This window comes from Manis javanica, chromosome 6 (assembly GCF_040802235.1).
Source record: "Manis javanica isolate MJ-LG chromosome 6, MJ_LKY, whole genome shotgun sequence".
Taxonomy (NCBI): domain Eukaryota; kingdom Metazoa; phylum Chordata; class Mammalia; order Pholidota; family Manidae; genus Manis; species Manis javanica.
In genome coordinates, this window is record NC_133161.1 from 149052934 (window position 1) to 149076927 (window position 23994).

The 23994-nt window shown below is 57.8% G+C and overlaps 1 protein-coding gene and 1 long non-coding RNA gene across 35 annotated transcripts in view; one reads left to right on the top strand and one right to left on the bottom strand.

Annotated features, from left to right (window-relative positions):
- Window positions 1-1615: 1615 nt before the first annotated feature.
- Window positions 1616-23994, bottom strand: part of NCAM1 (neural cell adhesion molecule 1) — a 265834-nt gene continuing 243455 nt past the window's right edge. For 8 of the 31 annotated variants that reach the window (XM_073239808.1, XM_073239807.1, XM_073239804.1 and 5 more), the window contains 3 exons: window positions 20950-21074; window positions 17981-18158; window positions 15509-15627 (listed from right to left, as the gene is read on the bottom strand). In XM_073239808.1, coding sequence (XP_073095909.1) covers window positions 15551-15627; window positions 17981-18158; window positions 20950-21074 — 380 coding nt within the window. In that variant the 3' untranslated portion in view covers window positions 15509-15550. Of the gene's footprint in view, window positions 4675-5960; window positions 6777-7629; window positions 7747-8683; window positions 8892-15508; window positions 15628-17980; window positions 18162-20949; window positions 21075-23994 lie in introns of those variants that run through there. The other 23 variants (XM_073239786.1, XM_073239778.1, XM_073239783.1 and 20 more) reach the window with 6 other exon arrangements.
- LOC108409060 (uncharacterized) lies at window positions 4603-11997 on the top strand. 4 transcript variants are annotated; one of them, XR_001856128.3, is made up of 5 exons: window positions 4605-4740; window positions 5827-6085; window positions 9357-9519; window positions 10175-10355; window positions 11425-11997. It is a non-coding gene; the product is annotated as an uncharacterized lncRNA (long non-coding RNA). The 4 variants fall into 4 exon arrangements; XR_012132776.1 differs by lacking the exon at window positions 5827-6085 and having other exon boundaries at window positions 4603-4740; window positions 9905-10355; XR_012132777.1 differs by lacking the exon at window positions 5827-6085 and having other exon boundaries at window positions 4603-4740; window positions 9910-10355.

The window sequence follows — 23994 nt, forward strand, 5'->3', positions numbered from 1 at the left end:
TTAATTTACACACACACACACACACACACACACACACACACACACACACACACACACACACACACACACACACACACACACACACACACCATACATCCGTCCCCCTCTCCAGCCTCCCTGCCTGGGGACCTGTGTGTGAAACACCCACCAGGCCACCCCGGGGGTAGTCCTCGTGCACACTTGCGTCCACCACGGCCACCTGGTCACGTTCCTCATGCTGGCCCAGGCGATGGCATTTCCCCCCATTGCTGATTTTTGTAGTGGCAGAGGACAGGCACTCTGGCCGTCAAATATGAGCTACGCTGCCCGTAGTCCACTGACCGGAGCAAGTCGCACGGCCACACCTACGTGAAGTGATCAGAGAAGGGAAACGCTGTCATATGCCTGGAAGGGGAGAAGGGGAACTAGAATTCCGGCGAATGGCCTCAGCGCCCCCACAATGTATCAGGCGTTCATGTGCCGCCCCACACCCGAACTAAGGCTCCCGGAGAGCGTTTGCCCCCTGCTGTATCCTGAGCACCTTGGAGATGCTGGAAAAATAGCACTGAGTGAATCTGAGATTGGCTCAGCAGTGGCAGGCCCTGGAAGCCCTCAGCGGTCAGTGGGGAGGATTGTTTCCTGGCTTCTGATCTTGATAAGCAATGTGTTTGTTTATTGCCCCCGCCCTGCCATATGCAGCTGGAAATTCACTGCTCGGCCAATCACATAGCTGCATGCAGCTGTGTGTGAGAGCAGGTCCCAGGGCCAGTGAAGGGCCAACTCCTGGGACTGACTGCAGACCCCACCGCAGGGGAGGCTTCTGGGACCCAGGTGGGCGGAGGGGGGCGTCACGTAGGACCCAGCAGGAGGTGCCTCAGGCTGGCGGGTGCAGGGCTCTAAGGAGGGGACCCAAGGAGGTGAGTCTCCTCCACCTCACCCCGTCCTGGCTGCAGGGACTCTGGGTCTGTGTGACGGGTGATTCCCACTCTATCGGCTGCTGCCCTGCACAGCCGCACGGTAACATACGCAAGAGACGTCTGAGCCCAGGCAGTTCTCTTCCCTCCTCGGCCGGCTCAGCATCCTTGATAGATGCCAGTAGCGGCATGAAGGCTGTAGGCGCGGGAAGTATGGCAATGAAGTAGGGGTACCACAGGCTGGAGAATGAGCCCCACTCCTGCTCGGGGCTGGGACCTTGGAGCTCAGGCGCACATGGCTGCTCTGACCGGCTCACGCTGCCGCACACTCGGGGCGCCAACGGACCAGCTCCCACTTGTGGAGGACCTACTGTGCGCTGAGACACGGGGCATCGTTCATGAAGGAGTTCCTCAGCTCCCGCGGCTTAGTGTTTCCTGCTTGTCCAAGAGGAAACAGAGTCTTGGGGAGACTAAGGGACTCGTCCAACGTCCGCAGGGAAGCGGAAGAACCAGGGTTTGAATGAATCCTTCTGACTTTGGTGTCTGGCCTTTGCAAACAGGCACTTGTCCACCAAAAAAGTCCGTCATCCAGGCAACATGAACTCAAGACTCTGGGTTTGACTGACCTTGTGTACAAGATAAAAAAAAATAGCACTAGTATCTCCACATTTGATTCCAACTACAGACTCACTGAACTGAAAATAAATCCATTGACCATGATACTTTGTTTCTTTCAGGTTTTATTGAACACAAGTATTCTGACAGAATGCAAAGTCAAAATTCTCAGTTAGTACTCAGTATTTACACCAGTGAGAATGGAAACAAAGGTGGTATTGATGTTCACTTGGTAAAAAGTTTGCAACGAGAGAGAAGGCCCCCAAAGTATGGAATGCTGGGCAGGGATGTTGATGGAGGTCTGAAAACCGCCATCCAGACAGACAGCCTAGAGTGAAAACCTGGGTCTTGGAAGGCTCCGTAGGGAAGTGTGAGAACAGAGGTCCACTTCCAGGGCTGCACCACGTCCACCTCAGCCCTTCAGGACGCAAGACCCTGCGTGTGGCACCTGAGTGCCTCTCCAGCAGACCCTGGCCACGCCGGCATGTGTGTGAATACGTATGTATGCACACAGACATATAGACACATGACATCAGAAGCTGGGAGAGCTGACCCTGCCTTCAAAAGATTAAGAAAGGAAAACCATATGCTTTTATCCCTTAACATAAAAGACCATCTTGAAAGTGAAGCGACTCCCTCTGATTTGAGAGAGCGCACTGCTGTTCTGGTTTGTTTTAAAGAAAGGAAAGCTCACGCATGCAGAGACAAATCTATGTATAACGGGAGAGAGGTGGTCGGAGGGTGGGCAATGGGGGCTCCGGCTACCGGCGGGGCCAGGGGTCGGAAGGGGGGGTCTGCTGCCCGGGGCCAGGTTATCTGAGGGTTGACTACCTCCTTCTTGTCCTAATGTCAGAGCCAGAATCAGTTCGCTTGGCCACAGCCACTCGGAGTGAAATGCAGCCTCCATGAGGCACAGCGTGGGCCTGGCCTAGGCGGTCCGAGCCGTCACCCAGGTGTGGAGGTGAGCCCACGGGGTACTCCCTGCCGGGCCCGGGGCCCCAGCCGGCGTGCTGGGCGCTCCTGCTGCCATGCACTAAGACCTGTCTGCACTTCACTTGTTCCCGAGGCCTGTATGCCTGAGCCACAGAGTGTGAGCCCGGGAATCAAGGGTCCAGGGCTGTGCGCCCTGCGACCTCCACTTCCATCCCCAGGAGCTGAGAAAATGCAAAATAACCCACATTTAGCAAATGACAAGACCATTATTTTTCACAGTTTGAAATTGTCATCTCAGCACTCGCCAGGGATCGGACTGCAGGAGGGCCAGCGGCCTTGTGGCCACACCAGGAAGAGACGTGCGCCGGCACCGCCTGCCTTACTCAGCCTCATCGTCGTCGTCACTTTAGTTCATTTTCCTTGTTTAAAGGCTTCACTTCCTTTTAAGAGTTATTTTTGTTTCCTGAATATTTCTTCTGAACTACCTGCTACATCTCCCACAACCAAACTATGCTGAAGTTTTATTTCAATACTATGACAAAAACACATTTCACACTAAAATATTCACGCATCCACATTGCACAAGCTTGCAGTTCTAAAGCAGAATGACAAAAAGAAAAGCAGAATTTCTATACAAAGGGCTGGCTTTTCCCTTCTCCCCCCTCCCATCCCCCTTGAAGTTCCTGTATTTTCCCCCAACTTGGTTTCTGATCTAGGAAAGTCGTGTTATGACTCCAGACAGCAGGTCGGTGTTTCCTTTTGTTTCTACAAATGCTGCCTAAGGGAACAGAAGGCCGATGTTACATTAGTTCAACAGATTTCCAAAAAAAGACACTAATTCCCTGAAGCACACATGCTCTTCCGCTCAAATCTAGATTCTGGGCTCAAAAGGAAATTGGATGGCATGTATTTTATTTGGCTTTCTACAAAAAGGGGATGTTTGGGGTAAAATGTGTGTTCACCAAGACCAGCCCCAACTATACAATCTCTCTGCTTCATTCAGCAAGGCCTAAGGAATCCTTCAGAAGGACGCGGACGCCTGGGGAGCAGATCCCTTCTTCCCAGATAGAGGCAGGTGGCGGCTGATCAGAAAGTGGTCTCACCCCCAAGAGACAAAAAAAGGAACTGAGAATCAAGAAGCGAAATTTGTCCAAAACGAGATGGGTTTCCACCTGAGCTGTGCACAGGCAGACATTTCCCATCAGAAGGGGGGCGAGCAACTGTAAACAAGCACATTCTGTGACGTCCTCCTGGGCCAAAGGCCAGGACGGTGCTTCCCGCCTCCGGGCAGTGTCTGTAACTTAAAAAAAAAAAAAGGCAGCTATTTTGCATGGACATGTAAGCACAACCGAAGTCAAACATCTGTCAACTTGTAAACACTGGAAAACAAAGTTCTACCAACAGAGAGGAAAGAAAAAGAAAAAAAAGAATGAAAAAGAGAAAGAAAAAGGAGGAAACCCGGATCCTGGCAAATTGAGATCTGCACCCCCAGGACTGCGGTCTGGGGTCCTTCCAGCGAAACAAGAGTCTATGTGGGAACGGAATTCCGCTGGAGGGCGACACACTTTGCATACTGAGCAAATACAAAGTGAACAGAAATTATAACTTACTTATGAGGTCTTACAGAGTTCAAACTTGACTGAAAGTATAAAAATAAACTTGGACTTTGTTCATTCGGTTAGTCTCAGCGCCGGGAAGCATCTCTCTGAGGCTGGTCTGTGCCAGCGGGCGCCACCAGCAATCTTCCTGAACCTAGATTTTGTTTCCGAGCTGGGTTGTTAATTTGGGGTCCTTTTGTTTGACTTTGAACGATTTCAGGGAACGGAGTGTCCTAGTTTGGCTGTGGGTTTAACCCTTTTGTTTCATTTTCTTACAGTGAGCGCACAAGTGAGCTTACAAGGGCCCCTTTCTATAAATCTACAAAAAGGGAATCCCGTGTTTATCTGTTTAGCTTTTTTTTAAAGGCAAAGACACTAGAGGAATGAGATGCGTGTGTGCGTGCGTGTGTGTGTCTGCGAGTGCGCATGCACGCGCGCGTGTGTGTGATATTGGAAACGCTCTGGCGAAGCTGCTGCCACTTTCCGTTCCGATCGGCTCCTTTCCGGTCACCCGTCAGGCTTTGCTCTCGCTCTCCGCTGTCTGTGGGGCCTCGTTGGGGGTCGTCTTGGCTGCGGCGGGTGCGGGCTGCGTCTCTGTCTCCTGGCGCTCCAGTTTCGTGTCTAAGGGGCCCTTCCTGCGGAGAATCAGGAAACAGCGCTGAGGCTGCGGCCTTGCCCTCGGCAGCCCGGAGGGGCTCCAGGTATGGTGTGGGCTCCAGCTGGCTGTGTGTCAGAGTCGTGTGGGGGCTCAAGTGATCACCGATGCCAGGGCCGTGACCCCAGACATCCTGCTGTAAGTGGTCTGGACACGGTGACTTTTAAAATCACCGAGGGGTGCCAACATGCAGCCCAAGTTAAGAGCTGCTGGATCAGAGGAACGAGGCCTTTCTTGTTCCAGCCCCAGTCCAGTGCCAGGCCTGTCTCTAGCTGGGGCATGTCGCTTTCTCCTCGGCCTGGTATAAATGAGGCTGTGCTGTGCTGAGCTCCCCAGTACTGAATTCAGGGGACCCCTCTGCAAACCACCCGTTCCTGCCCGTCCCCTCTCCTGCCCCACAGGTGCTCTGGGTCTCAGGGCCACACCGCACCAGCTTGCCTGGTCAGGAAGAAAACGCTGTCCCCAAGGCAGCCTTCCATGGGGGGGGGGGGGGCTCGAGGGGGCTGCCCTGCTGTGGCGGCGGGGCAGCAGGCTGGGCGGACAGGGCTGGCACAGTCCTTTTAATTCTGGGGAGGGCCCCGAGCACCTCTCGATGGCAGCACACAGCTTGTCGGGGGGCAGCCACAGGAGCCTCCCCAGAAACCCGGGACTGACGCCGGTTGAAGGATGCCTGGGCAGGTCTCAGGCCCCAGCCCCAGCTGGAGCCACTGCATTTCTGCATCACTTTAAAAAACCCGTGAGCTTAAGAACCTCTTCTTGAACTTGGAGACACCGGTCATTCAGGGCTTGGAGAGGCGCCCAAGGGCAGGAGAACAAGACCAGCTGTGGTCTGGGGGGGCTCTGGGCTGTAATGGGGACCAGATCCTCCCCGACCCAGGCCTTGGGCCCACCCCTTTCCTTCCTGCACGGTGGTGCTGTTGGGTGGGCCCCAGGGTGGCTGATGGAGGCACCTTGGCCTCCTTTGCCTGCTTCCCGAACTATGCTTATCAGCGGCCCAGCTGCAGGGGTTCCCCAGAGCCCACAGAGCCGCTGCTCGGGCGGTAAGGAGCAGACACGATTAACATGCCCTAATTAGAGAGCAGGCGGCTGCGTGCTCAGCCCTGCTGCCTGCCCCCCGCTCTCGCTGCCTTAGCCCAGCCCTGGTGGACAGTCGCCTGGGAGAAGCCCCGGCTTAGGCTGCAGACACGTCTAACGAGCACACAGCACGGCACACGCGCACACACCACGGGACACAACCCGACAACAGCGGACAAGGAGAGGCCGTACTCGGTCTGGGCCGGTGCAGGCGGAACCGAGGTGTCTGCAGTGGGAGGAGCGAGTGCAGGCGCCTGTCCACTGGCCCCAGCGGCGGGAGCAGGAGAGCCCAGGGCTGCAAAAACATCCTTTGCAAGGTCAATATCTGGGGTCTTGAAGTTCCCTTCGTCCACTTTAAAGTCCTCACTCTGGGCGGGGTTGGCGGCCCGGGAGGAGGCGGCCTCGCCCTCCGGGTTAGGGGGCGTGGGGGCTGCCTCTGCAGTGCTCTTGCTGGCGCCTGGCTGGGTGGGCTCGGGGTCCAGGCCTTTGGTGCGGGGAGCCTCCTGGGTGGCCTGGGGGGCTTCTGGGGCAGGGGCAGCTGTGGGGGCCAGGGGACTGGCTACCCCGGTGGAGGTGGGGCCTGGCGCGAGGGCTGGCTTGCCTGCTGGAGGGGCCTTGGCGGCCTCCCCCACACTGGCAGGGGCGCTCGGGCTGAGCACGGCCCCCTGGGGGGCCAGGACACTGGTGGACAAACTGCTGGCGGTAGGGGCTGAGATCGGGGTGTCACTCAGGTCAACAAGGGGGGCGACTGTGGGTGCTGGAGCTGGGGGTGGGGAGGCGGCGGCAGTGCCCGGCCCCTTGGAAGGGGTGGCCTGGCCAGGGGGCACAGAGTTAGAGTCAGGGGTGACACTGGCTGGGGGGGCAATGCTGGAGGTCAGGGTGGTGGTCTCACTGGTGGGGCTGTTCTGAGCGGTGGCAAAGGTTTCGGTGACAGGGTCAGAGTTAGCGGTGACGGTGGTGACAGAAGGCAGCATGTCCTCCACAGTGGCTGTGGTGTCAGCAGGCAGCCTGCGGGGAGGACAGGAGGTAGAAGAGAACAGACAGTGAAGCCGGGACAGGACGCGGCAGCGGGGGCTGTGGCCGTGGGCAGGGACACAGGCCCACAGAGAAGCGACACGGAGAGGAAGCACACGCCAGGCGAGCAGAGGAAGCAGACACAGACCTGCCGGCCGCCCCCTGCGGACCCTCCCTGCAGCCCTGCTGGTCCTTCTGATCCCTGCCTGCCTCTAGACTAAAGGAGGGGCAGGCCTCAGCGCAGGGCCAGCATCCCAGTGCCCGAGGACTGGCAGTGGTGGGGGTAAGGCAGATGACATGCACCTCAAGTGGCCCCTACGAGCCCTGGTTCTCCGTTCAACTCCAGTCCCTTCGAGCCCATACACCCATGAGAGGAGGCAATCATCACGACACCGCCGGGCCCGGTTCCTGACTGAGGGTCCCCAAGGCTCCTGGGAACAGCAAGGAGCCTTACCGGGAGCCCAGCTTCACTCACCCTTTTAGGAAAAAATCCAGAAAACCCTAGAATTCTTGGGAAGTCCTACATAGCATCTGCTGAGCCCGTCAAAGCTCAGCCTCTCTGGTCAAAGCTTTGCCCCCATGGCCATCCCTAGGACGGGCGTGGGGCCTGGGGCCAGGGTCTTCCCATGTGTGCAACGAGCCCAGAAGGGCATGCACAGCCGCCCAGAAGACACCAAGAACGCCCTCTCTCTGGGGAGAGAGTGGTGCCAGGCGTTCACTAGCCGACAGCTCCAGAGATCTGGCCTGCGGCGTTGGGCTGGGAGCTATGGGGGAAGCACGAGAAGGGTGGGCAGGCTGAAAAGGTGTCGCTCTGCCGAGCGGGTGCCAACCCATCCCTGCCACGTACTCGGGCTCCGTCAGCGGCGTGGTCTCATTGGGCTCCACGTGCTTCCCCCCATCGTGGTTTGGGGTCCGCTCCTCCTCTGTCCGCACCTCCACGATGGGCTCCTTGGACTCATCTTTCCTGTGGAGAGAGGCCTGCTGGCTCGATCCTGGGGAGTGGGGCAGGAAGCAGCTCCCAGGGCAGCCAGGGCATTGGGGCCTGGCCCACAGCTGGCAGGGTGGAAGGGTGGGCATCTGGAGCCTGGGCACAGTGCCCACTCTGGCTATGTGACCACGACCATCTGATTTGCTCATCCTGCCACCATTTCCTCATCTGTAAAATGGGGTAAATAATAGTCTCTGCCCCGCTGAGCTGTTATGAACGCTAACTGAGATAATGGATGCAAGGTGCACAGCACAGTGCCTGGCACAGACAAGGCCTAGAAAGGCCTCTGTTCACATACATGTAAATATGTACATGCACATGTATATACAGCGCCTGGCATGTGGCGGTAATAACAGCTTATCTCCTTGGTCTGTCCTTCTCGCCTCGCTCCAGCTCATACCCACCCAGTGACAGTCCATGAAGGCCCCTGGCTCTATTTCTCCCGAGATTCCAGAGGGGACAGTGTGGGGACCGTCAGCTCTGTAGGGACAGGGTTTTTAAGTTTTGTCCCCTGCTGTACCCTTGTGCCTAGGTTCATGGTAGCTGCTCAGTATGGATACTTGTTGAGTGACATATGAATGAATGAATACATGAATGAATGACAGCCAGCCAGGCAAGTGTGCCTCCCAAATGCCGGCCTCCCCGCGGCAGCTCCTGCCCAGGCTTGGCTCAGACAAGTCCCTCCCTTCTGGGCTATGCAGGGATTTTCAGACTTTGGTCAGATGCTGAGCCACCAGAGGTGCGGCTGGGCCCAGGAGTCTCCTGGGCAAACGGGGACCCCCGAGCCCATGCTGTGAGGGGCATTTTTCTCCCTTTGGGGCTTTCAAACGGGGAGGCTGAGGGGCTGGGGTGTGGGGCCCCCAGGGCCGGGGCAGAGCCTAGGCCCCCGCGGCAAGGGCGGGTCTGCACTCACGAGAAGGCGGCCTTGCCCTCCTCCACGTCCTTGCCCTTGGCCCCGGGCCCGGCCTTCCCGCAGAGGTTGACGGCGATGCACATGAGCAGGCCACACTTGTTCAGGAAGTAGCAGGTGATGTCCGCCACCACCAGGAGCAGGAAGAAGATGACAATGAGGATGCCCACGACGGCACCGGTGCCCAGGCCCGATGTGGGGCTGCCATTGGCTGGGTGGGAGGGAAAGGAGAAAGGGCTGCGGTCAGCACGCCGAGACGCACGGCCCGTACCCTGCAGGGCACCAGTGCCGGGGGTCGGCGGAGCCCAAGGGACAGTCTGGCACTTGTGTCCAGAGTGGTGCCCTCCCTGGGAGATTTCTACGCCCAGGTGTTGAGGCAACAGGGCCTGTTTGTATCTTCCAGAGGGAGGGACAGCAGCCTCATCTCACAGACAGGGGGACAGGCACAAGGCACCCAGCAGTTGGGGAGCCGGGACGGGAACTGTGCCTCCGTCCCTGCCCTCAACTTCTGAGCCCCCCAGGTCCACTCAACTCATGTCCCCGTGAGCCCTGGGAGTGGTCAGGGACAGGGCCCCAACAATGGTAGCAGAGGGTTCCCAGGGCTTCCTTTGGGCTGTGGCGACACCACACACAGCCGGGTGCCCAGCATCCTACCCCATGGCATCTCCCGCTTCAGGAACATTCCAGAGGGTCCTGACATCGGAGCACACGGGCTTCCTGCTGTCCTCCTTTGTTGCACCCAGAAAGACAAACGAAGCCCACCTGCTCTGGAGACATGGAGGCCTCCCCGGACCAGTGGGCGAGCGAGCGGTCCGGCAGCCCAGGCGCAGGCGCATGGGGTGAGTTGTGAGGGAAACCAGCGGGCTTACCAGAGACGCAAACCACACGGATCGGCGCGTTCACACTCAGGGCATCCGCACGCATTCCCACACCTGAGCAGGGCCCAGCACTCGCACCGTGGCTGGGCTCGCTTTGAATGCCAGCCTCTGTCAGGCTTCCCTGGGAGCTACAATCCCCCCGGGGCCCTGGGCTGTGGACAGCATTGCAGAAGGACCCCTGGTTCAGCTCCTGGGGCCTTGTGGGCGGCAGTGGACCTGCCGGCCACCTGCTGACCCCCACCAGTCTGGGAGACAGGGTCGCACTGCGCGGGAAGAGCTCTGCCTATAAGCTGATGTGGAATAATGGGAGTACGGGTCCTCCTGTGACACTTCCTTTTTCTGGAAGGACAGGGTTCTGGGACTGGCAGCTCCACCCGACCACCAGACCATGTCTGAAGCTTTCTGTGCCTGCGGGGATCACCTGGGTCTACTGGCTGGAGGCAGGAACAGTGGCTGACACTGCCCAGGCCTCGTGGTGCCTCTGCAGGGCACTGGGCCGGGCCCAGTGGCCTACCAGCCCCACATTCACACCATACCAGATGAGGGAAGCCATGGGTACCCAGGGTGCAGCACCACAGATGGGCTGTACCTTCTTCCTCATGCTGTCTGTTCCCAGGGGCTCTGCTCTGACTGCCCCAGGATCCCGGCTCGGGTACCACAGAGCTTCCTCAGTGCCTGCCCTGCCTCACTGGCCTTACTGCAAACTTCAGGGTGGAGCGCAGCCCAGCACGCCAGAGATGCCCAAGCATGCCTGGATTCCCAGCACCAGGGCACCAGGTCACAGCTGGGCTGAGCTGGTGAGGATCCTGAGCTCTCGGGTGTTTCTGGCTCCAGGGTCCTTGGTCTTGTTTCCCAGCCTTTCTCTCTCGGGCTCTGGCTGGTTCCAGCCGACCCCGCACTGGGGACCCCAGCCCACTCCCCAGGAAGGCCAGAGACCAGTAAGGGGCTCTGTGCTCAGGGCCCAGCTCTGGCCACCCTGTCTCACGGGCCTCCACGGTCAGCCAGTCAGGTCTTCCCCTGGCCGCTCATTACGCAGAACAAAGCCATCTGCTCTCCTTCCCCATGGTCCTCACACTTTCCACCCAAATAAGCAGAAGGAAGAAATACAAGCCTTCTTGATCTCAGAATCCCGAAGCTGTTTCCCTGAACAGGGACAGAGTATGAGCCTTGGGCTGGCTCACCCTGCACCCCAGCACTGGGCTGGGGGCCCTGCAGCCCCTGACCAGCGCTCAGCAGGTGTGAAGTGCTCACCTCCTGAAGAAGGGCCAGAAGCACTGTGGGGGGAGAATGTGTATACTGGGGCTCAAGGGCACCAATCCTACATTCTGAGGTTTATACGCAAGTATGGTTTTAGGGCACTAATCACCTCTCTACAGAGGAAAATAAACCACTGCAAAGCTGCTCTGTGTAGGAGACAGAAGTCGTCCCACCTGTGCTCTGGGCTCACGAGGGCCAGCTGGCCGGCACACTGGCCCTGAGTGTGAAGGCCATGAGCCCCGGGAAGAGCCCTGGGGGTGGAAAGTCCCACATAGAGCAGGAAGCAAGGTGCTGGTCTCCCTCTGGGCAGGAAATCCAGATTCCCTCTCCTGGCCTGAAGGCCAGGTGGTGCCCCGTGGACTCTCACGTCCTCCCACAGGGCTCCCGGCACCAGCCTCCCCCAGCGGCTGACCTGCCGGGCGCGTGGCAGCCCCACCAGCCCAGCACGAAGGCTCTTCCCTGTCGCCCCTCAGCTCAGACGTTGCCTTGTCAGAGACCCCCCACCTCTTATCTACTCGACACCACCACACTGCCTGTATTATTGTCTTATTTTCCCTCTCTGCCGCTTTCTGTTCACTTACATGCCTTTTATGTGGCCACGCCCTCCAGAATGTACCTGCCTACGTGTCCCCAGCACCCAGGACAACTCAACTTAAGGAAACGTTCAAAGAATACTTGTTGAAGAAACGAACAGGGGTCGGTGTGGAGCTGAGAACGCTGACTCCAGACACTTAGACAAGTGCTATGAGGCGGAGGCAGTAGTCGTGTCTGGTGTCGCCACGGATGGAGACTGTGGGGCGGGGGGCAGACATGGGCTTGTGTGAGGAAGAGCTGGCGCACGGGGCTATGCAAACGGGGGGGAGGCTGCCCTGCTGGGTGGGCCCTGGTTGCTGGAGGGATTCAGGTGGGGGCTGGACAACGTCTGGCAGGGGGGCTGTAATGCTGGACTAGGACCCGCACTGGGCAGGGCCTGGGAGGGAGGATGCCCTCGAGTCCCCCTCAGCCGTGAGAGCGTGCCTCGCACGCCGTGCCATGCCCCCTCTCGGGGTGTGGACGCCCTAACGCTGAGGCCCTCTGCAGTGTGTACCGAGAAGGACTTAGTAGGTCCCATGTGTATTCACTGGTCCTGTGAGTTTCCTTTTCACAAAAAATACCTTTTAATTAAATGTTTTTTCACCTGCAGCATAATTCCTGGGGTGATTTGTTAAAAATTGAGATCGTGGGACCCCAGTTCTATTGAATCAGAGTTTCAGGGGGCGGCTCAGGAACCAGGATTCGATGGCACACTCAGGTGATCGTCATGCGCGCTAGAGCCTAAGGACCACTGTTTCTAGATCTTTCCGTCCCTGCGTTACGATGAGTAACAGCTGTTCCCATGACTCACCGCTCATGGGTGAGCTGTGGGGCCTCACCTGGTAACCTTGGCCTAACAGGTCCTGGGCGGAGAGCAAAGCCTCCCCCCCGCCAGGGACCACCCGGCTCACCACAGGCGTCTACCCTGCTGGGGGAAGCAAGGTGCTCCTCAAACTGAAGGAAGCGTACGTACAGCTTTTACAAAAAGGAGCTGTGAGTCAGGGAAACCCTGGGACAGGCGGAAGGATGTTCAAGTCAGGCCGGCACCCATCCCTTCCTGGAGGGCGCTTCCTGCAGGGCCGTCCAGCGTGGGAAGGCGAGGACAGAAGTCATCTCCTACACCCTACGTAACATGAAACGGCCTTCCGGGGTCTCTCCTGCGACCTTTCCTGACCCCCGGGCCCAGTGCACCCACACACCAGTATGCAGGGAGTACTCTCGGGAGCAGTTTCCCCACAGCCTCGGGGTCAGCACGGTCCCGAGCAGGGAGCTGGTCGCCCCACGGTGGAGACCCACGTATGCCTGCCTCAAACTGGGAGCCCGGGTCTCACGTTTGTTTTCCAAGCGTCCCGGAGGGCTGGAGGCACGGTGCCACGGGATCTCGGCGCAGAGGAAATGCCCCTTCCTCCCACAGCTCTCCCGACTGGGGGGCTGGGGCTCTGCTTTGCTCATATCCCCCGAACCCACCCGCTTGCTTCACCCTGGAATCTGCTAAACAGATGGTTGGTCTCGGGGGCTTTGGGGAGGTGTCCAGCGAAGTGTGCTTATAAACAGAATAGGGCCTGCCACTGAGGACCTACCTCAGATGCGATCACAAGGCCACTCTGTGTGCCTCTGCCGTCGAGTTTGAAGGAAGCTTGAAATCAGGAGTGGTGTATCTGGTGGCCCAGAGGGTGCCCCTGGCCCCCAGTGACCCACCCCCTCCCAATCTGGGAAGGCACTTTGCTCCCCTGGCTGCTGGGAACTAGGGGAGTCAAGGAGGCGACGACCCGCAGCAGCTCCGGGGAGGCTGAGGGAGATGTGTATCTCCTCCCCAGGGAGGAAAGGCACCCCCTTTACCAGACACCACCCCGCAGGCCACGAGTCCGGGTGCACTTAAATGGCTCCCTACAGCAGTCTAAGTTACCGGGTACGTGTGAGGCGCAGGAACCGACTTCTAGCACTCGGCAGACACGCAGCTATCAAAGAAGCCAAAGCACGCTGCTGGGTTCACAGGGGCTCTTATTTCCTTTAATGGTGCAAAGGCGTGAACTGCATAAAGGCCTTGCTGGTCATCTACATGTTAGCATTCTTAGAGGAAAACGTGGTCCAAACCTGCTGTGTAAATACCTCAAACCACGCAGAGAAGCCCTGCGGCATGTGGTGGGCGGGCAGCACAGGTTGGCACGTGGATGGGGGGCAGTGGGGGTGGGATGGGCAGAGGTGGGGGCCTGTGGGGGAAGCTCACTCCTGCAGGAGCTCTAGGGCCGCCCTCTCAGGGACCCCAGTGGGGCAGGGGCTGTGGCCACCATGAGGAGGCATTGCGTGGGGGCGGGTGTACGCTAGTGCTGTCCTCAAGGGCACCTCATCACAAACCAGTCTGCCTGGGCGGGCCCACTGCGGTGACCCCAGAGCTGCTCAGGGGCCAGCTTGGCCCCAGGATGCGCTGAGGGGAGAGGGCCACATCAGGCCTCCCCACTCAGGGCCAGACCTCCAGACCCCCGTCAGGCACACTGACACCGTCCCTGGCTCACAGGAGGGGCTGGGACCAGTGCGGGGCAGGCCCCGGAGACGGACCCTCTGAGTGAACACAGGATTCCTGCCCGCCACGGAATCCTGAGCGTGCTGGGAACCAGGGGACAGTGATGCGTGTCCTGCACGAGGGCCGGGCTGTCTTCCCCCTACGGGCCTAACAGCTCTCACCAAAGGGCCTGGGGTCCCCGCACACCTCTCCTCAGTGTTCCGACTTACACCCAGGAGCCAGGCCAGCTGCTGCCGGGTGTGAAGGGAGATCGGGCCCCGTGGGAGACTCGAGGTGGGGCCAGAGGCAGACGGGGCTTGAGCGACAGGCCTTGAGCCTTGGACCGTGGGCACTGGGCCCGCCACACAGGCAGCTCTGCCCCACAGACCACGGTCGTTTGTTCCCAATGGGAAAAGCTAGTCTTTGAACATTAAAAAATAACAACAGAACTGAAAAGTAAAGAAAGAACAAAAATCAAACTTCATAAAGATGAGCTGTGGAGAATGGCATGTGAGCACCGCGGAGGGAGGGCTCCTGCCAGTGGGGGGGTCCATCCCAACACACCCTGTTGTTCCTGAGCGGGAGGACGCCCCCCTCAGCTTTCACACAAGACTGTAGCACACACATGCCTTCCTCTCTGGGCACACGGGGAGGCAGGCTTCCCGAGGGCACAAAGAACCGGATGGGTTTTCCAGAGTGTGGACATGAAACTAAGACCGCTGACCAATAGGAGGACTGGGGCATCCGGGGAGTATGGTGGGCTGAGTCCCAGTTTATGGAAGTACAGCCTGCGCACTCTGGGGGTAGCTGCCCTGCCCTGGGGTGGAGGTGGCGGTGTGCAACTTGTGCCTGCCTCACAGCCCTTGCGACTGCAGGGGCTGATGCCATCATTGTGGGTCCCTGTTGGACCACAACCCCCCGAGACCTGGGTCTCCATGCTGATCCTGTGCGGCGGGGTCGCCCGGACTAGGAGACACACAGCTCGCAAGGCCGACAGTCTGTGCCCTGTTCAGAGGCAGCGTAAGGTGCTGGCTCTTGTCCCAGGGCCAGAGCGCCTCCCAGAACGTCTGGTCAGCTCTGGAAAGTGCCCAGCAGATCTGCCTTCTTTCACCGTACGGGCAGCAGCATGACTTCACCTGCCCGCGATGCCAGCAGGGCGCCGAGGAGAAGCCCTGTGGTTTGCTCCCTGGCCGGGCACTCAGTGCGAGCAAAGCCTGTGCTTGTTGGAGGGCAGGGCGGGGGTACAGCCTGGGGGGGCATGTGCGGTGGTTTTAGCAATCTGGTGCAAGCTTTAGGAGGCACTAGAAATCTTCCTCTGCTACCCTCGTTTCCAGGAAAGGACAAAAAGTGCAACAAGGGGCAGATGTACCCAAGCTTCTCAGGAAACCTAGCATATACTCTTTTTTTTTTTCTTTAGTGTTTAAAGAAAAGAGCTCCTGAGTAGTTTGTGCCGCTGTTGGGAAGGGGGCAAACTCCTTATGACGAGGCACAAGGGTGGCACAAGGTCTTGAGGTCCAGCTCTTTCCAATCGCCAAGCCTTCCTCTTCCCCACGAGCAGGTGGCGGTGTGGCCTGCGGTCTGACAGGGCTCTTCACTGGGACCACTGATCGCTCTCATAGGAACTGGGCTTTAAGCACATTTAATATTTTCGCGTTCAAGTTCCTAACAGAGCAAAATAACCACAGTGGGAAAAAGCAATGAGACAAAGGTGCAGGACGCGGAGGAGCCTCCCAGCGTCGCTGCGGCGCCAAGCAGCCGGTCCCCAGGGACAGCACGGTTGTTTGAAAACAAATGTGGCAGTGGGCACGTCCCAGTGACGTCCAAGGTGACGTGTGTGACGACAGGCACAGGGAGGGGGTGGGAGGAGGAAAGAGAAGGTAGAGACAGAAACAGAGAAAAAAATAGATAAAAGGAAAAAAATTAGGTCAAATACAGAAAACGCAAGAATCAAAGGTTAATTCAACTTAGTGAATCAAACCGACAACGGTTAGAGAAGCAGTCAGTGCGGTGTGACCGGGCTAGGCCGGCTCCGAAGCTCAGCGAGGTCAGAAGCGGCACAGCGGGGGCCTGGGCTCGGGGGCCAGCGAGCAAGTGACACCAGAGGGGGAACAGGAGCCCCACTGGCTGGACGGCACGGGGGTCTGCTGGGCGAGGGCTGCCCGTGGCTTGGAAGGGCTCTCGGATGGTCAGCGGTACTGCTCACAGCCTCCTCTCGAGGGCTGTCCGCATGCAGGGGGAGAGGGGTGTCTGAACGCTGCCCCGTCGGGGCAGGCTGCGCCTGGGGACGTCGGACTCTTTGTCCTGCTGCTCAGTGCCCAGCCCCGAGGGCCATTACAGATGGTCCGGTTCTGCGCCCTCACCGTCTACCCCCTGTGGGCCACAGAGCTCCCCCGGGAACGTACATCCTGTAACTCAGGTATTTTTCCTCAGGTCCCAAGACAACGGCCAGGTAAGTCCAATCGAGCACAGGGCCCCCTCCTTCGAGGACGTCTGCGGCGGAGCCACGGGGCCCTCGTGGGCCAGGGGAGCAGCCCCTCCAGTGCTCTCCCAGGTGACCGTGTGCCTGGGAGACACTCTGATGTCTGCAGCTGGGCTCCGGAGGACAAGATGCCCTGGACTTTCCGAACCTGACACATGGTGCCCCCAGCATGCCGACGTGGCATGTCCCCAGGAAGCCAGTGTCATTGGGAGTTTGTCCTGCTGCAAAGGGTTGGCCTCTAACCCTCAGCTCCTAAGTGTCCCATAAAAGTGAGCAGATCTGGACACACACTGGATTTCAAGGAAAAACCGACCAAACAACAGGGTAAAAGGGGCAGAGGGAGGCGGGGCTGCCCACAGGACCCCGTGAGCAGTGGGACGGCACGTCTGCATTGGCGCTCACGGGCCTCGTCCTTGTCGCTGACCAGCTGACTGGTGCCTGCAGAGGCGCACGCATGCCAGCATATGCTCTGAGGGCCTCCAGCCAACGCAGGGGGCAGGACCGACCGACACTCCAGACCTGTGGCTCGAGGGCCACCTGCCAGTTCGCTGGACCACAGGTTTGCCAAACACACGCATTCGCGCACAGTCAGCTGTGGGAAACCACTGATCTCATTCTGTGGCCCCTCAACTAAACCATTTTCACACCTGCGGCCGTCAGTCTTAGCAGCCCGTACCCCTGCTGGCCTCTCTCCCACTGGGAAGGGCAGTCATGCCACGTGGCTGAGATGCCAGGCAAGTACTACAGACAGAGCCGGCATCACAGCACCCAGCCAAGGCCACAGGCAGACCGGAACATCTTCCTGCCGCACATGAGCACAGCAGAGAATTTATGGGACCCCCGCTAACAAGCTGCGGCTGGATGGTCTATGCCCACCTCTCCTGCCTGCGGCTGGTCTGGAAAAGCAGACATGATGCTGAACATCTCCTGAGCAGCTTGGGCCCTGAAGAGACTGGCCACCGGCAGGGTAGCTGGGCCAGAAAGCAGAACTCGCACTTCAATTCCCACCCCTGAGCTGACCTGATCCCTAGAGGTGGGTCTGCATCTCCCAGGATGTATTTCCGGACCGCCTCTCATGGATGGGGTTTCCCCAGTTGTTCTGTTTCAAGAGCTTCAATTTAATCTGCTTCAGTTGAGGGGCCCTTGGAAGGTAGGATTTTTAACCGAATGGGCACCATCTCTTTCTTCTCCAGGGTCCCCACAAGGAAGAGATTTGGGCCATGGGTGAGCGGGTAAGCAAGCATCAGACAGGAAGGGCTTGGAAACGTCCCGTGGCTCTTGTACGACAGGGCCGAGGGCAGATGAGCTCTCAGAAAGCAACCCTACTCAGCTCCTCCCGTCTGGGGGTGCCCCACGGACCGGCTTAGCATCCGGGCCTCGAGGCTGAATGGCACAGCACCATGCCCAGGACGCTTGGCCAAGCCTTCCTGGGGGTCCAGCACATCTCAACCCACCACAGGGAGAGGCACAAAGCAAAACTCAGCCTGGCGGGGAGACCGATCGCGAGCACGGCTGTAAGCAAGCAAGTCAGGGCTCGTTCAGGTGCGTTAGGGGTGCGGCACTTGTGCGTTAATTCAAAGCAGGAAACTCACGGAAAGCCGAGGGGCCAGTACCTGGGATGGCTGTGGGCTGGGCCGACGTCCTGAACACAAAGTGAGCCGCCTTGGACTTCCCCTGCTGGTTCTCGGCCACCACGTAGACCTCGTACTCAGCGTTCCAGTCCAGGGCCTTGAGCATGACGTGGTCACTGCCAGATGGGAGCCTGATCTCTGGTTTCCACTCGGAGGACAGCTTCTGGGAGAGGCGGGGGGACGGCAAACACCAGGAGGCGTTAGACGGGGATGCTGGCAGGAAGCTAATTGGGAGAACTTCGGGGATCAGTAATCATAGTATAAAATAGTACAAATACAGGCAGTGAGATGACAGGACACGGTGTTGATGCTTTCCCAGACCGAAAACCGGAGGATCCGCGGGTCAGGAGGTCCGCTGTGCATGTTTACGAATACAACACAATCCCAGTGTGCACGGGCCAACCTTCAGGACACGCAGGCACTCAGTGCCACCGTGTCCCCATGCCGCACTCTGGAATGCCAGGCACACAGGAGTAAGGATGTCCCGGAAGAGCAAAAAGCGAGTATGTTTCCGGTCCCACCTCACCATGCTGCCCATACTCCGGGGTGTGACTCCCTGCCTTGGCGTGGGGACCCTGCAGATCCCAGCTTTATTAAAAGTCACAGCCGTCATTTACTGAGCACCTAACAGTGGCCTCTGCCACTGCTGTCAGCCCAGCGCCAGGCCGCTCAGAGAGTCACAGGGAAGGTGGACTCCGCACAGCAGGGCACCACCTGGGGCCCAGGCTCAGACAGGAAGCTCGAGTCACCCACGCCTCCCTTTCCCAGCAAATGTTCTTTGCAGTTACATCCTAACCATCTGCTGGTGCGTTTCTTCTGGGTGGGAGTTTGGAAAGCCAAGGTCTAGTGGGCACCTCCCTCGCAGGACCATGGTGGGAGGAGGTGTGCAGCCCGCCTGAGAGGCTGCAGACAGTTTCATGGCCATACGGCCGCCTACCTCTTCAGGCCCCACGGGAGGTGTGTGCTGGGCACACAAAAAGCTGGACAGGTGTTTATTCACTGACGGCTGTTCTTGGATGCGCAGAACACACTAGTAAAGTCACCCAGAGGGCATCTAGCCCCGGCCGAGGCTGGAGGAAGGGACCTCTTACCACAGAGCCTCTGCCCAGGCAGAATAATCTGTGCCAGCAACAACATGCCTCAGGGGTGTGACGGCACAGATGACACAGCCCGGACACGCGAGGGGAATGCCAGCTTCCCTAGAGTCTGACCAGGGAGCTGTGCTACAAGTCGGCTCACGTGTGTCACCACATGGTCCCGTTTCCATTTAAAACAAAGAAATTGAGCAGTCTGTCCTTTCTCGGAGAAGCTTCATCGTGCAAGCAACGACCAGAACGCAAAGCAAACACTACATACCGTATGATGCTCACGACACATATTAACAGCGCTTAGCAAATGTTATGTTTTCTGAAGTGGAAGAGAGGATGGTTAAGGCTGCTGAAATCGGATGGATCTCAGCATTTTGCCCTGTTGACTTCCCAGCAGAGGCCTGCCTGGGGCGGCCCCAACAGCTCTCCCGGGGAACCAAGCCCTGGGTGGGGGGGCATCTGCAGCTGTGGCCTGCGTCTAGCAGTCGTGGTCTACAGTCACCATGCACATTACCAGGCGCATTTCAGGCTCTCTGCTCTTATTATACCTAATCTTCGCAACAACTCAACAAGCTATTTCATTCCCATTACAGATGGGAGAAATGGATGTTTTGGAAGACTGGGTGACCTGTTCAGGCACAGGCTGTAAGTGGAGAAGCTGGAATTGAATCCCGTGTCTGTCGAGGCCACATTAGTATGACAACAGCCAGAACATGCCACTTTCCCACACTGCCCACTTCCAGTGACCTACGTGGGGCCACCTGCTCCACAGCGAAAGCCACAGGGACCTCCCACGCAGCGGTGCCTCTGGGAAGGCGGTGCTGGCCGCAGGGAGGCTGACGGGGGCTCCTCCCTGACATCAGCCTCAGGCTCAGGCCTGGCTTCACGATCAAGCGGGAGAGGGCTGAGTGAAGACCGGGTCTGCCCGCCAGCTGGAGCGAGCCTGGCATGGCAGAGAGGCACTGACTCGACTTCCTGGAAAAAGCTTTTCTTGGGGGCTATCTGAAGAAAGGAAACTGCTCTCTGGTCATTTCCTACTGGCCAGAAGCCCTAGCAAGAGACTGTTCCCAGTGCTCAGACGCTACGTCGGGATTTCCCAGCATCTGGTTGCAGTGGACAATGGCCACGTGTCATGGTAAAACAAAAAGGGGGAGACTGATTCTCAGCTTGGGGTTGGGTGAAGGGCAGAGTGAAGGGGTGGCTGCAGGCCAGGGCCGGGCTCACTGTTCACAGGACTGGGGCAGCTGAGGTGGGGCTGAAGAGCAGCAAAGAGAAGCCTGTGGGTCGGGACTGGACGGCAGCCCCGGGCCCTGTGACTTGGTCACACAGAGCCGGATCCGCTCTCTGCTCACCTGGCTGCGCGTGATGAGCACTTTGTACCTGTGGAAGCCCCGGCTACTTCCCCCGTGGAGGGGGCGCAATCCTAAGACCAGGCTCATGGGGTTCTTGTGGAGAGGTGCATGTGACGGGGCCCAGCCCCTGACACACTCATCACAGGCAGCGATCACCACGTATCAGTGCGTCACAGGCAAAGAGGACGGGCAACAGCAAAGCAACACTGAAGCAGCAGAATGTGCGAGGGATGAAGTAGTCAGGAAAAGTGGTGCTTGCCCGGCCGCGGTCCGAGTTCATCACCACGGCCGTTCCACAGACTTTAGAAGGGCCCGGGTGTGGGCACGGCCTGAGAGCTGTGGGTCCCCCTCGGGATGCTAAACCCTGACCAGGGCCTCCGAGCTGAAGGCAAGAGACAGAGTGACTTTGTCCTGCCCCCGCCCACTCCTGCCTGCTTGGCCTTTGCATGCTGTTGCCCTGGCAAGATGGGGTTGGGCTGCAGGGGCAAAGGCAGGGATGGAGGCCACTCACCGCTCGGTACCTGACCAGGTAGTGCCTGATGGGGGAGCCGCCGTCGTCCTGCTTGATCAGGTTCACCTTGATGGAGTTTCCGTCCTCTCCCATCTGCCCTTCGAGCTTAGGAGCGCTGGGTTCCCCTGAAACAGCCAGTGAGCGCACGTGACATTCCACCCGTGAGAGCCGGGCACAGTGGCCGGGCGGGCTGGGCTCTCGGAAATGCAGGTACCAAGCAGCACACGGACAACTTCAGGTTCCCGGGAGATGCCTCAGACTTCACCCCACCTGAGAATGCCTTTTGGGGGTGTTCGGGGAAAGGCCCCTCCTACTGGCACAGTCCTCTGGCCACCCTAGAAACGGGCTTTTCTCTGTCTCATCCTGGTGCTTGCATTTCTTTCTAGTGGTTCTTACAACTGCAGACTGAACTTTCACGAACCTGATACATTTGGAGGAACAGCCTGAATATGGGAAAATGTAAGCATTTAAGGAGAAAACTCATACCCATAAAGTGATTTTTCAAAGCAGCCTGATTTCTTCCTGGGAAAATCCGATTTTCATCCTAGTGGCCTGGAGCTGATCCCTAACGGGGTACAGTGACGCTACGTTTCCTCTGACCACCTTTTCATGAGTTAAATTTTATTCCTTAGATTCATTAAATGAGTAACAAGTTTCCGGTTGTGGCTGAATAAAGCCTGATTTGCCACAGGCACGTTTTCTCAAGTGTCCCACATTTATGGCTCAACTGCTTATGGGAAAATCCTTGGCACCTTGTGTCGCAGTAACAATCATTAAAGTCTTTTAGTTTGTGACAAAAGGAAGGGAAAAAACTGTCTTTCGCATTTCTCCACAGAAAAAAGTCTACGTTCCTCTGCTCGTGGTCTGCGCCTGGCTTGTAGCCAAGACCGCGGAGGAGGAGGAGCCTGTATGCGACAGACCCCGGGCCTGGGCTGGCTCCTCGGTACGAGGCTGCTCCACTTCAGGAGAAATGATTTCATTGGTAAATGCTGAGAAATGAGCTGAGAACATCGGGTTTAAAAAGTTAAAATGAAGTTTTGACACACTTGGAACCCTGCCCTTCCTGCGAGGAGCCAACTTTACTGCTTTCATGACCTCGGAGAGAAAACTGGGGGGGCCCAGACAAGAATACTTTCCAGGGGGTCATCCCGGCTCGTCCTCTGGGGACAGGGCCACAGCCATGCGGCAAGGGGCTGGGACAGGCGTGCTGCCGGGCTGTGGGGCCCGCCACCCCGCGTGCACCTCTGGTCATCCCTGAGGAGCTGGCAGGCAGGGCCAGCCCGGCCCACCCCCCTCTTCCATGGCCTCGGGGACTGCACAGGGGCCCGGGTGCCCTGCTCCTCCCGCTGAGAGGGGGAACCAGAGAGGGCGTGAGCTCGTCAGCATTGGCCAGCAGCAGGCACACCACCCAGCGGCTTGCTAGGGACACAGGGCCCTGCTGTAACAGGATCTCGGGGGATGAGGCTTGAGAACCCGCAGTAATGGGACGCGTAAACACTACAACGGGGAGGGTGCACGATCTTAATGTCTGAAGGATCAAGTGGCTAGGAAAAGTTGTGCTTGTAATTTGTATTTTCAACAGTAATTAAGGGAAAAGAAAAACAAGAGTGAAAAGATAAATGGGCCTCAGGCAAAGACTTGTCCTGTTTTCACAGCACTATCTAGCCACTGACCCCAACTCTTCAGTGGGAAATACTCAGAAATTTGATTTAGACAATATCAAGGCATGGATGCTTTTGAGATTCTTTGGGACCAATCTAAGTCTTGGACAAAAACTCAATTATGTCTTAAATCAGTATAAATCTCCAGTGCTAAAAAAAGACTCAAAGTAGAGCATATGCTAGGGGCAGGGGCACGTCTGTGCAGCTTTACCAGCGCTGAACAGATGGCATCAGGGGGCACAGCAGTTTTACAGTCTGTTCTGACCGGATTAGGGTGCCCAGCTCATCCCAGGAGCTGGGACTTCCCAGGCCAGCCTCATGCTCTGGAAAGGCCCCAACTCCCAGGGACAGCAGGATGATTGTGAGGCTACACTGCACGGAGACGGGCCACTTACGCCTTTGGTAGTCAGAATCAAACACAACTGAGATGATCTTTTTGCCTTAAGAAGGAGGGAAGGAGGTGGCACCGCTGGCCCTTCCAACCTGCCTCCCAGGCAAGGACCCAGGCCTCCCCCAAGGCCAACCTGGAAGGTAAACGGACGGCAATCCCCTGGGGCTGCTCTGGCTGCGTCTCCCTCATCACTTCCACAGACTGCAGCAGGGTGCGCTCCACGGCCGGGTGGGCCCTGCAGGGCACTGAACTCGCCCACGCCCACTTGGAGAGGCATCCCTCAAACTGAATGCTCGGGGGCCGCAGCAGAGCCCAGGGAGTCCGCACATCCCTAAACCTGGGACGCTGGAACAGCACCCACAGAGCCCCTTGTGGCTGCACCCCAGGGGCACAGTGACACCCCTGCACCACGGTGGACCAGCATGATCTGGGCGGTCCCCAGGACACTGTACGAGGCAGAGCACGACACACGGGTATCCCGCCGATTTCAGGGCCATGAACCCAACATCAGCAGTTCTTCTCTCTAAGGCACAGAGCTGTCCCTTTATCTTTTACAATTTTTAAAAGGTGACCTCAAAGCAGTCTATGTGTGAAAAGAAACCCCAAGTCTCTTCAAAGATACATGAAGAAAAATCTTGCCAAGGAGTCCCTGCAGAAACCAACAGCCCAGATGAAAAGTACTTTTCTGTTTGGATTTGTTTCAGAAGAAAGAGAATCATAGAGAAATGACCAAGAAGTGTACCGCAGGAAGAACACAGCTCTAATATTTACCGAGCCAGAACACCATACTTAGCTGTCATTTAATCTCAGTAACTACCATGTTACTCTGATGCGTGTGTGTTACTTGCTCACGGAATTCAGAGCATTTTGTATCATGTGATATTTGGGTGTACCATTTAGAGTGCTTTAAATAGGACTTACTCAACAAATGTTTATTGAGTACCTACCAGGTACCAGGTACTTTATCAGGCACTGGAATTCAAAGAGGTACAG